Below are 13336 nucleotides of genomic sequence, written 5' to 3' on the forward strand. Positions count from 1 at the left end.
TTTGGCCACTGCAATAGAGCTTTAAAGGGCCACTGACCGAGTGCTTTTTAGTACAAATTCCACTTCAATGTATGGGGCTTCCAAATTAGCATGCTTAGTGGATTGCATCCATGCAGTGGTGAGCTCAGGAATCGGCTCTTAGGAATAACTTGCAGACAAGGGGCTAATATCTGAGAACTCAGTTCTGCTCAGCACCACAGCAATTTTTACATTAAAAAGAATTGAGCCCACTCACATCAACAGATTGATATAAGGGAGAACTAGCCCTATCAAATCTCTCCAAGCAGAAGGCCAACCATTCTTAGTAGTAATAAAGGCTTCAATGTTTATCTGTTCAATGGCCTATTTTTAAAAAAGTATCTCCAAGGGAATACCATCACTTAGTACCATTTTGTGTGGGTGACAGAGAGAGAAAAAAGAGTTTTTGCAAATTATTGTGTTTTCTTCTTAAGACCAAAACACAGATGGAAATCTAAAGTTTTAAAAGAACATTAAGCAGCTACCTGTAAAACTAAACTAGCAGCAAAGGATATAATCCTCAAGAAACCTCTTCATTGGTATTATACTTGGGCCAAAACAGTTTGAGGTGAACATTAACTAAACCGTCACAACTCCATGTTTTTTTTCCTACCCCACAAGGAATCCTTCAAAATATGAAAGACAGAAGACTTTATGTCTTCTTAAGCCATCCTTTAAATAATGATTTGTTTTAGTTTGTGGAAAAAACACAAACCTTTCCTTTCATACAGTAGCACTTTTAAGAAAAATTAACTTACAGACACATACTAGTCCTCAACATGGACTGAAGTGCTACATGTAGGCATTATTAATTAAACTTTAAAAATAAACATTAAACTATCAGCCTTGGTTATGCGTACGTGTGGATATTTTTGTTTTGGGTTTGTTTGTTTTTTGCTGAATTACATAACATTACACAACAGTATTAGATAACTGGATAGCCAGTCTTTAATAAATCAGTTACAGAATCTGACATCTAAAATGTACATTGATTCTCTGTTCTTAAAACAATAAAACTACTTCAGCATATAGATTATGTCATCCCAACCTGGATCCCATTGTATGGTTTGTGCTTTTTTGTTGGGTTTTTGACATTTCAAACTCTGTAACGAAAATGCCATCATTTTGGCAGTCAACAGCCAGAGGAATCCCCTGTTTTGAATTTTAAACAAATGGTGATAAATAACTCTCTCTCTTATACGGAAAGTTTGTCGGTTTGACATAACAATGAATTTCATTCCACCGAGCATTTGGAATAATATTGCTACGCCTTCCTTCAGTGTCAGCATATCTTTAAATATGCAAGTTACCTTCTGGCTTTCTCCAATGATTTCTGGTTACCGTATATTGCACAAAATGTTTTTAAATATAGATATAATTTATGTTGTTGGATTAAATATTGCAACAACTAAGTGGCAAGTGAAACATTCTTGCTTTGCACATGCAGTGTGAGGATACACAAGGAAACTCTTTATAAAACAAGTACGTCACTGCAATCTTGACTGCAGTTGTGAAAGGTGCGCGAAAGAAATGTGATTTGGCAAGTCCATTTTCTCCCATTCCAAACTCAAGCATGAAAGACGTTGGTAAAACGTAGACAAAGACCATTATGTGTATTTGTTTTCTTCACAGTAGCCTGAGTAGTGCTAAACTGTAGTTCTCCAGGAACTCAGTTCCAGACGTTATTAAACTACTAAGGTGAAGACAGATGTAATATAAAAAGAGGGCTCACAGCACATCTTTCAGCTATGGGGTGAGCCTCCCTTCCTCTTTGCCTCACAGCTGAACTGACAGACATGTATGCCAGCAAATCAAACGCTGGCACAGCTGTTAGTCTTGCCCCTCCCCCCATGCTGCAGATGGGCAGTCCGCTATTTTAATTTTTAAATCAGACATTAACGTTCATGCATTTTATCTGTTCCTTTGTTGCCTACTTAATTAAAAAAGAAACTTTTTGTGCAAAAACTACTCCAGCGTTTTGGGGGGGGGTTCTTGGTGACATCACGGGGGGGGGGGTAGCAAAGCACCGTGCGTGCAGCCACCTTCTGTTTCAAAAACTGAAGAACCAGTTTTTACAGAGCTTGTCCCTGGAGAGGAAAGGTATGTTTGGACTGAACACAGTGAGGGCACTTCTGGAGTGGCCCCACTGCTCTTAAACTCTTATGTCTGTCTTCATCCTAATAGTCCTTCCCATCCTCCTAAAAAAAGCTAAATCAAGGTTTCAGTCCCCCAAAATGAGACCTAAGTTTCAGAAGTAGAGCCCATAGTACTTTCAACAAGAGACTTATAAATCGGAGAGTTCAAAAACCTTGGGAAAGAGTCTCTGTGCATTAGTGTGTAGATCTGAAGTTGAGCATCTTCATACATATGAGGATTAGGATCCAACAAATTCCTATTGATCACTTCTCGCACCCGTGAGTCCAAACTAACCTAAAGAGAACAGAAAAATATGTTCCTGTTACCCGAGGAACCACATTATGGTTGGAGCCTTATGTACAGGTGGGGTATAGGTAGGGTTGCCAGCACAGAATTGTGGGTGCATGTTAAAAGGAGAGGAAGATAGCTTTGTTGTTAATGGGTAGCTTTGCTGAGGGGACAGTTGCTGTTTTCCCCTTTTAAAATGGAAATTTAAAAAATCTTTTTCAACGATTTATTTTTTAAATGCAGGTGCTGCAATGAGGAGGGAGTTCATAGACTCCAAAGAACTATAAAACAAATATGCAACAAACCAAATCTTTAAAATGTTAGACTAAAATAAACAATCTTCCCTTCCAAGAACAACAGTACAGAACAGGGAAGGTGGGTAAAGGGAGGGTATATATTTTAAAATCACCCAGTTAATAAATTTTAAATAAAATCAAAAGATGCCATGGGGAGGAGGGTCTGTGTCACATCACATATTTCTATCACAAATCCCAGTAGCCCTGTGACCACTGGACAAACCTCAACCCCGAGATCAAATTTGCAGTCAAATCAGTATGTGGGGAAAGATGGCATTTCCCACAATACAGAATGTTATTATTCAGGTACTTCAACTTTCCATGTATTCATACACTGAAGTATGTGTTGTGCTGACTTGAAAAGAATGATTGCGAGGTTCTGAGGCTAACCCATCTGTAAACTAAGTACGAAAGCCAGTGTAGTCTAATGAAGAGCAAGCTGATACTGTATATGTGCACATATACATGTTATTAGCTCACAACGTTGCTTACCTCTTTTGGTGAAAGTATTGAAATGTAGTCTTCATATATAATCCTGGCTTTTTCTTCAATCACTTCCTTGTTCTGTTCCTTCTTCAGGTCTTCACATGCAAGCCAGAACAGCAGGTTCTCCTCGCTGTATTCAGTTCGAAGAAATTCTCTGAAAATGTTCCTTCCAGAAGGCGTTTTCATCATCTTATCAAAATTTTGAGCCCAAGACAAAATTTCATCTGCAGTAGGAGTTTGGCTGCCAAAAAGAAAAGAAAAATCCAATGGGGAACCACTTTTTGTCATCATAGAAATAGTGTCTCATAGGTGTTTTATGCATGGTCGCTTAAACCTCCTTTATTCCCCATTTCAGCCAGGATCAAATTTTTCAGTATGCACGATATCTCATTCCTTGGAAGCTCAACGCTGTTTCGACGCAAAACGAACCCAGCTTTTCCCATTCCTCTTCTGGCCCGAATTAAAACTGTTCACCCTGGCTCATTCCGGAGTCACAGAGCGTGCATACTCCATTCTCGGGTTGAGCTTCCCCGCACCATCCTTTTCCAACCCCCTCCTCAAAGCAGTATGCCAATGGTTAAACAGGGAAAAACAGAAGATTGGCTTCTCTCACAGCCAATTACAAAGCAGTGTGGAAAGAGGCGGGGATTCAAGTGCTTCCTGCTTCCTCGGAGATCTTTCTGAGCAAAAGAAAGGCTTTTTAAAAACGAGGCTTGGATTTCTCCCCCCCCCCTTCTTTCAGGTAGCTCCATTTTTTGTTCTTAAAATGCTTTTTTATGCGGCAGTTGGGTTTGGGGGGAAGGGAATCTCTCACGGGGAGCACTGCAAAGTAAGCTAATTACAGAGCAACATTTAAAGGGGTGGGACTTGATTTGAGCTTGGGAGACTGTTTTTCTGTATTCATGGTTTTATTAGCACACAGTTTCATCCCTGATCATTCAAGCCAATGCTTTAATGTGCAATGAACCCAGGTCCAAGCAGGGAGATCCAACCCATGCATAAAAGACCATAAGTTAATTGAAGCCAAGTTGGGATGGCTAACTGAACGTTGGACCAGTATTGGGAGACCCAGGTTCAAATCCCCAGTCTGCAATAGAAACTTGCTGGGTGACCTTTGGCCAGTCAAAGGCTCTCTGCCTAACTTACCTCACAGGGTGGTTGTGAGACTAAAATGGCAGAGATGAAAATGATGTAAGCCACTTTGGGTTCCCACTGGGGACAAAGGCAGAGTATAAATGAAGTAAATAAATACATGAATGTTACTTCTTTTCCCAGGTATGTCCCTAGGTCAGGTCACAAATATGTTTGCTTCACATGCATCAGGGCTGGATCTAGGGGAGTGAGGGGGGCAGCTGCTCCAGGCAGAGGGGGGCACCATCATGGCAGTCGGGCCAGAGCCAACTGTGGGCATGGCTGCTCGCCTGGCTGCTGCTCACGCCTCACAGGGAGCACATGAGGGTGACACGGCTCGTCCTTGTGGGCTGGTGCCACATGCTGCTGCAGAATAGGTGGGCATGTGGCACTGAGGCAAGCCCGACTCCAAGGTGCAACTACATGCAGCACACACTCATGCACATTCACTCTCGGGAGAAGTTTTGTGGCATGGCCCCCAGGCAGGTCCCTGCCAGCACACTGAGGCAATGAGGCATTCCCAGCTGTGTGGCCTTCTCCAGGCCCAGGGCTGCCTTTGCATGCTGCGAGGGCGACTGGGTGGGCCTGGGCAAGAATAAGAAGGGGGAGGTGCAGCCAGCCCTGCCAACCCCTTGCTCTTCAACTTCTGGGCTGGCAGCTGCAGAAGCGGGTCCTTCACAGTGAGTAGATCACAGCTGGGGAGGGAGGCATGCCTGGGCATCCCTAGGGCAGAGAGGGGGGAAGAGAGGTGAGCTTGATTGGAGAAGGAAGAGACAAGCCTGGGGCCATGTGTGTGTGACTTCCAACTTCTGGCAACCCTATGAATTAATGACCTCCAAAATGTCTTGTTGTTTAACAGCCTTGCTCATTTTTTGCAAACAGGAGCGGTGGATTCCTGGATGGAATCATAAAATCATAGAGTTGGTAGGGACCACCAGGGTCATCTAATCCAACCCCCCTACACAATGCAGTAAATTCACAACTACCTCCCCCCACACACTCCATACTCCAGATGATGCAACAAAACTAGGGTTGCCAATCTCCAGGTGGGGGCTAGAGATCTCCTGCTATTACAACTGATCTCCAGCCATTAGAGATCAGTTCACCTGGAGAAAATGGCTGCTTTGGCCATTGGACTCTATGGCATTGAAGTCCCTCCCCTCTCCAAACCCTGCCCTCCTCAGGCTCCACCCCAAAAACCTCCCGCCGGTGGCAAAGAGGGACCTGCCAACCCTAAACAAAACCCCTCCAGGTTCCCTGGCCAATCTGGCCTAGGGGGAAATTGCTTCCTGACCCCAAGTGGCAATCGGCATTTATCTGGGCATATAAGAAAGGGTCACAAGAGCCAAACACTGATGCAACCCTTCCTGCCCTTCCTCTCATGATATGCTTAGGTTCACAGAATGGGCATTGCTGTCAGAAGCTCACAGTGAGAGAAGATTCTCCAGGGAAGATTCTGGAGTAGATATTAAAGAGATCAATCTGTGAGCATCTGAAGGACAATTTGGTAATCTGGGGAAGTCAGTATGGATTTGTCCCCAACAGGTTCTGCCAGACCAACCTCGTTTCCTTCTTTGATAAAGTGACGAGGTTACTGGATCAAGGGAATGCGGTTGATGATGTTTACCTGGATTTCAGTAAAGCATTTGACAGGGTTCCCCATGATGTACTGAGGGATTAACTAGAGGACTGTGGACTGGACCGTAGGGGTGGATAGGGAACTGGTTGGAGAACCACACTCAGAGTAGCTGTCAATGGCATTTCATCTAAATGGAGAAAGGTGTCCAGTGGGGTGCCACAGGGTTTGGTTCTGGGCCTGGTACTTAGGGCTGTCGATTCGGTTCGGCCCGAACCGAAAAACGGCCGAATTTCCCCTGATTCGTCGGTTTTTAGTTCGGGACGAACCAAACTCAATAATGGCGGGAAAACAGGGGAGCCGAATTCAGCGAGTTCGGGAGTTCACGAATAAATTCGGCAAATTCGAGGCGCAGCAGCATAACCATCAGACGAGCCTTCTTAAGGGACCCCCCAAGTTTTGTAAACATTGGGTCAGGGGGTCCCCAGATATGGGCTCCCCCCCTTCCCCCCCTCTCTTTTCCATTTCCGTGGCTGCAGGGGGTGCTTTTTTGGGGGTGCAGCCCCCAAACATTCAGCATAGCTTCAGACGAGCCTTCTTAAGAGACCCCCCAAGTTTTGTAAACATTGGGTCAGGGGGTCCCGAAATATGGGCTTTCCCCTTTTCCCTATTGGGATGAATGGATCACCCGATCCTGTATGCATCTCCAGAGCGGCAAATCCAAGGCAAAACCTCCCGTGCTTAAATAGAATCATATTGGATTACCCAGTCCTCCCAGCCCCTCCTGATGGAACAGAAGACAGCCACAGTAAGACCCCTTTGGGGGCTTTAATCTATAATTTTTCTCCTGTGTGTGTGTGTGTGGGGGGGAAGCAGAGTCTGTGTGTGTGTGGGGAGGGAGCAGTTTCTGTGGGTGGAGGGGAAGCCAAAGGGGGCTTTTGCCCGTTCTGCCTGGGGTGTGTGTACCCCTCGAGTCTCTCTCTCCCTGGTTTGAGGGGGGGGCTTCAGTTGTGTGTCCTCAGGTTTATCTTTATCTATCTGTCAATATATATAAAGAAAAAATATGTATATTATATATATATTATATATGGGGTATCATTTTGTACTTTTGCCCCCCTTCAAAAAAAATGTAGATCTGGCCCTGACAGGCTCGTGAGGGTTGGGGTTGCCAGGCTCTAAAAATTTCCCAACCTGGAGTTGGCAATCTTACCCAGTACAGGCCTTTCAGACAGTACAAGGAACATGCTGGCTGTTCATTTACATTGAAGGGAATGTTGCTTATACTACTATTTAACTGCCCCCGGATGGCCCAGGCTAGCCTGATCTCGTCAGATCTCAGAAGCTAAGCAGGGTCAGCCCTCCGGGTGAGTGGAATTGCAGAGTCCCTCTTCAAAATCGACTCAGGGGAAGCAACAGGCTTGAGGTAAGAAACCGCGGAGGGGAACTAAGGGGCCCTTGGTGGGGCAGATCTCAGAGGTAAGACCTTCTATTGTTGAAGGCAGGAGAAATCGCCACCATGGGTAGGAGCTCCAGTTGGGCCAGCGGAACGCCGCTGAGGGGTATGGTGAATAACTGGGAGGCTATAACAGGGGTTTTTAGCCATATCAAACCCAGTTACCAAGTTGGTGTATTATTTCACCTGGGACTGGCCTCAATACCCGCTTGAAAGCAGTGGTTAGAGGAGGGGTCGTGGGATCCTGTGTTGATCCGGGATCTTTTCAGCTATCTCCACGACACTGGGAAGGGGGAAGAGAGGAAGTATTTGGATTTCTGGTGAAAAGTTATGATATAAAGAAAAAGTTGCAGAAACTAGAGGATTTTAAAACAAAAAGCATAGCATCATTAGTAAAACAGGCTTGGAAAGTATTTAATAATAGAAACAAGGGGGCAAGGAAGAAAAGGGGGGAAGACAGACAGCTTCAACTGAAGGTGTCAGAGACCAGACACACTGCAGAATAATTTGGAAAAAGGACAGTGGCCACCAAATGGTAATTTTAAAAGTATTATAGTATTGCAATTGTTGTTATTTTGAAGCAAAATAATAAATGGGATAAAAAGGGTAAACCAGGATTTCAAACTTTTTATCCCTGATGTGTGTATGGGCTAACAAGCAGAAGTGAAAATTGGATTTTATACTACGGATCAAATTATTAATGGGGATATAATGGCCAAGATATGGGACTGTGTTGTTCCCTGGGAGAACATATATGATCCCCCCGGGAATAAAACTGTGCCCAGCTTAGTAAACAAATTAAATGGAGGGGAAACCAAATGTTACTGGTAACTGAGAATTAAATAAAAGATTTGTTAGTGTAATAATTGTTTTAGATTTTAATTTAACGTTATATATATATATATATATATATATATGCATGCCAAACAGGGTTTTTTTTCTCCACGGATTGGTTTCTCCCTCCCTCCTTTCTTTTCCTTTTAAAGGACAAAAAAATGTTTTCTGCTCCTTGCTGAGGTGTTAAGTTCCTGGCAGCAGAACACAGGGTTGGCCGTTGAGAGAAGGGAAAGTCTCACAGTTTATGTTTGTACTGTTTTCTGTGTTTAGTGTTGTTGTTGTTTTTGTGAAGCGCTTCTGTCTAGGTTAACGGCTTAAAATCTGGTCGCCGCTTCTCTCCAAGTATGCCCCTAGAGCAGTGGTTCCCAACCTTTTTTTGACCAGGGACCACTAGGACTTTTTTGTTCGGTGCAGGGACCCCAAGGTTCCAAATCAAAATTCCGGGAATTTGAAAATAAACTTTAATCATAACTGTTAGTTAAACATTAAACTTAGAATTATATTTGAATATATATATTTTATAATAGAGAACTTTTAATTGAAAATATTAATTTATTATGTGTTTATAACTTTGTTTCGCGGACCTTAATTTAGTTCTCGCGGACCCCTGGGGGTCCATGGACCCCTGGTTGGGAACCAGTGCCCTAGAGAGAAAGAGGCCACTTATATTACTTAAAAAACATTGTTTAACTATTTTAAAGTGCTTGTTTTCTTTTGGGTATATTTCTGTGAAATCTGTGTGTGTGTGTTAAGTGCCGTCAAGTCGCTTCCGACTCATGGCGACCCTATGAATGAAAGTCCTCCAAAATGTCCTATCTTTGACAGCCATGCTCAGATCTTGCAAATTGAAGGCTGTGGCTTCCTTTATTGAGTCAATCCATCTCTTGTTGGATCTTCCTCTTTTCCTGCTGCCCTCAACTTTTCCTATCATGAAGGTCTTTTCCAGTGACTGTTGTCGTCTCATGACGTGACCAAAATACGATAGCCTCAGTTGAGTCATTTTAGCTTCTAGGGTCAGTTCAGGCCTGATTTGATCTATAACCCACTGATTTGTTTTTTTGGCAGTCCACGGAATCCGTAACGCTCTCCTCCAACACCACATTTCAAAGGAATCTATTTTCTTCCTATCAGCTTTCTTCACTGTCCAGCTTTCACACCCATACATAGTAATAGGGAATACGATGGCATGAATTAATCTAGTCTTGGTGGCCAGAGTCACATCCTTACACTTCAAAATCTTTTCTAGCTCCTTCATGGCTGCCCTTCCCAGTCTCAATCTCCTTCTAATTTCTTGGCTGCAGTCTCCCTTTGGGTTGATGGTGGAGCCAAGGAATAGAAAGTCTTGAACAATTTCAATTTCCTCATTGTCAACCTTAAAGTTGTGTGATTCTCCTGTAGTCATTACTTTTGTTTTCTTGATGTTCAGCTGTAGTCCTGCTTTGGCACTTTCTCTTTTAACTTTCAGCAGTAGTCGTTTCAAATCTTTCAAATCTGTGAAATCTGGCTGGCCTTTTATGGTCAAAGACCTTCCCCCACAACTGTCTGTGTGAAAGGTGCTGCATTATAAATCATCCCCCTCCTCCCCTTTTAGAAAACCAAAAATGCTGCCTGCTCCTTGTTGAGATGCCACATCCCGGATGGGAGAGAGAGACACGTTGGCAGCTGCGAGAGGAGGGGGAGGCTCAATGTTCTATTTAACTTTTAATTAGGCTTTTATCTGTGTTTGGTGTTTTCTTTTTTATAAAAGTCTGCAGTCTCTTGGTTGCATATACAAACTGTTGAAGCGGGGAGGGTGGGGCAGACAACTAGTAATCTTGTGAGCATTGTTTTCGTTTGGCATACCAGCTGTGGGTTGTTTTAAAGTATTTATTTAGGAATGGAATACGTATAATTTGAATATGCGATTTGTAAATGTTTTGTGAGGATGTGAAGCAAATAAAAGGGTTTCATATCTGACATTTTAAATGATTGTTATAAAAGTATAAAGAAGATAAGTTTTAAAAGTGGAAAAGAAGGGTGGTTGTCTGCCAGATTCTGGTTATGACAGACTGTTGAGAAAAAAAAATGGTTTGTGTATTAAAGGCTAAGGAGGCAATATGAAAAGGTTATTAAAGATGGTATTCAGAAGGTGTAACTATATAAATAAAAAAGAAAGGGAATAAGAAAGTAGAAAGGCAAGTTGTGTGTATTGTGCTTGGAGGGTCAAGAAAAGGTTGTATTAAAATAAAAGAAACCCATATTTGAGTTTTATATTTTACTTTGGTAAAGAGCAAAGAGGTTAAACATTATTTTCTTATATTTTAATTGAATTTTTAAGCTTGTTTTGATTAACAAACAAATAACCTGTTGTTGGTTCAACAAAATGTGTTCTTTATTGTTTTTATTGTTTTAAAAGTGTTTGGCTAAGAGTGAAAATAAGATGTCAGTTCCCTAAAAAACAAAACATTCATCCTGTTCTGATGGTTATGTTAATTTTAACATTAAAATGTTGGTGAAAATAACATATTTTGTCTTTTAAATAGATACCCACAATATTCTCTAAGTTGGAAATTAAAATGCCTAAAGGTTTTATAAATGACATCATGAATCCAACAGTTTATAAAATGGTAATATTTGGCTATTTTTGTGAGTTTATCTAGACTTCTATATATGTCTTTTTAAAGGTTTAAGTCATCCTGGTTGCTACATGGTATTTATTTTAAATTATGTTAAAAGTCTGCTCCATAGCAGCCTTCTATAAATTTGCTCAGAAACAATGTAGCAATTCTGTGTGTCTTTTATTCAGTCTAAGCTCCTAAAGATTTCTAGGGGAAGACTGGATCCTGGATAGAAGGCATCAGAAGAAAAGCTTCGTGTATTTTAGTGTAAGAAAGTCATCATGTCAAAGGAATCAATTATAAACTATCCCCACAAAGTGAATGCAGGGTTGGAACAAACCCCCCCCCCCCATCCAGCTTTTAATGCCAGAAGTATGGCGTTCAGGTACTGTTAATGTTGCATTTTATTACAGTGTCTCCATCAACGACAATGACCCCTTTGCAAAGATGATTTTCCTGAGAGACTGTGTGTGAAGGCAGGAAAAGCCATTTAGTGTCAACTTTTGCTTAGCATCACTATTCTCCATTTTGAATGCTTAGAAAACCGTTGTTATAATTGTAGAGGCCTAGCAGAGACCATGAGAAACAAGGTGCACCTGCAGCCTGTTGCCAAGCAGATAAGGCTGTGCAAGGCCGAACCAGCATACCAGCCTAATTGGGAGATGGTTTTCATCTGTGAGAAATTGGGAGGGGGGAATGACTTCACTCTTCACTCCTGAACCCAATCCAGCTTGAACCGGCCAGAACCATCTAGAGGTTTCGGAGAATTACTGTTCCTGATTGGAAGTCAGGGGTCATCTGACTGGGATTCAGATTGCCATAAGTTTAGCCATGCTTATGCTATTCTAACTACTACTATCATTATCACCTGAACTGCTTTGGCACATTACTCTGCTCAGATACAGCAATGCCGCAATGCAAGAAACTAAGGCCTGAACCAGCTTAGCTTAAGAGTAAGGAACTTCAGCTATGTAGTAGAGTTGTAAGTATAACCAGCAAGACTTTGTTATTTTCTTTGCCAGTGTGTCTTTAAGATTATGTACTCGCATTTTAATTATTTTCTTTTAAACTCTTAAATAAACCTTTTCATTTAAGAAGTGGTTTGAGTTATTTGACCTGACTCGGTTACGTTACAACACAACTGGAGCTCTGGAGAGGGCTGTCAGTCGTGACACTGTGAGATCCAACACTCACAAAGATTGACTCTTGGACATTCCTCACTGCTGCAAATTTGTTTTGACTATCTTTCTTACTACAGGTGTTTAAAGAAGCTTAAATATTCCTGAGGGCCTGTGCCAGCTATAATGTTATTCCAGGCAAATGGATACTGTTCCAAGGAATCTAAAAAGATGACTGCCGGCAGCTAAGGTAGAGCGGAAATTTCCAGGTATTGCTCAAACACCTTTTACAGCAGTCAACGGCACAAAACGACAGCGTGGAAACATGCCAGTCATGTGGAAAAGGTACCCCAGATGCCTGATGCTGAATCAACAATAAAAATCTCAGGCCCTAAACCCTCACTTTGTTCTGCAGAGAGGGAGCACAGCGTTTACTAACTTAAACACCCTCCTGGATGATAGATGTCTTTCCTGAGTGTTTGGAATATGATTTATAGAGGCGATTGACACTGACAGTTATAAAAGGACTAAGTCTTGTTAATAGAATTTTTTTTTTGGAAAGACTAAGATTGTATCTGATTTTAACACGGATTTTGGCTACACATCTCTATCTTTCAGGCTATATATATAGAGACTAACTATATAAACATTGTCCATATGTACAAGGTCAGGTGCCTGTCCGCCCTGTGTTATCAAAAAGTGACTATTGAACTGAAACTATCAACACAGGTGTATTTAAAAGATTGTGGGGATATCAAAAATAATGGTTTTCTAATCATAACCAGGATGTATTTGGACTTACAAGACAAACCACTTATAGACATTTTGCCCGGGACATTCAGTTTAATACTCTAGATGGACAATGGACAATATTATAGGTACAAGTGTTTCATGATACAGGTCAAATACAAACTGGGGATTTATGGGGGACTCCTTAATATGTCTACATAAAAAGTTGTTTATTGCCTAATGATCCTTTTTGTTTTAGACAAATATTTTTATTGTATAATTTTCTGTATGTTTTGGTGCGTGTTATAAAGGAAAGATTAGAAAAACAAAGATCAAGGTGAAATTGGGAATCCCTGAGAATGGTTGACAGCATGGCTGCTGAGTATTAACTGGTTAAAATCAGTCTTTTGTGTAATTATTCTGTTCCTAAGCATAGAGTTTGTTTGTTGCAAATGTATCCAGTGTTTACCTGCCTGTCTAGGATTCTATAAGAGTTTGGTTCCAAAGCCAAAGGACCTAACAAAAAGCTGAGAGATTTGTAATGATGATTCACAAATGTGGCAAAACATATAAAATCCACAGAGGCAAGGAAACAATGGAGTGATCAAGGCTCAAAATATGAGTCTGATCAAAGGGGGGGACTAAAGGAAGTGTAAAATCTCAATTTGTTT

The 13336-nt window shown here is 41.7% G+C and overlaps 1 protein-coding gene across 3 annotated transcripts in view; it reads right to left on the minus strand.

Annotated features, from left to right (window-relative positions):
* Positions 1 to 2191: 2191 nt before the first annotated feature.
* The window catches only part of RGS17 (regulator of G protein signaling 17), a 36265-nt gene continuing 25120 nt past the window's right edge, over positions 2192 to 13336 (minus strand). For all 3 annotated transcript variants that reach the window (XM_056853090.1, XM_056853091.1, XM_056853092.1), the window contains exons 3-4: positions 3231 to 3465; positions 2192 to 2448 (exon numbers count right to left, since the gene is read on the minus strand). In XM_056853090.1, coding sequence (XP_056709068.1) covers positions 2260 to 2448; positions 3231 to 3465 — 424 coding nt within the window. In that variant the 3' untranslated portion in view covers positions 2192 to 2259. The remainder of the gene's footprint in view (positions 2449 to 3230; positions 3466 to 13336) is intronic.

Source organism: Euleptes europaea, chromosome 7, assembly GCF_029931775.1.
Source record: "Euleptes europaea isolate rEulEur1 chromosome 7, rEulEur1.hap1, whole genome shotgun sequence".
Taxonomy (NCBI): Eukaryota; Metazoa; Chordata; class Lepidosauria; order Squamata; family Sphaerodactylidae; genus Euleptes; species Euleptes europaea.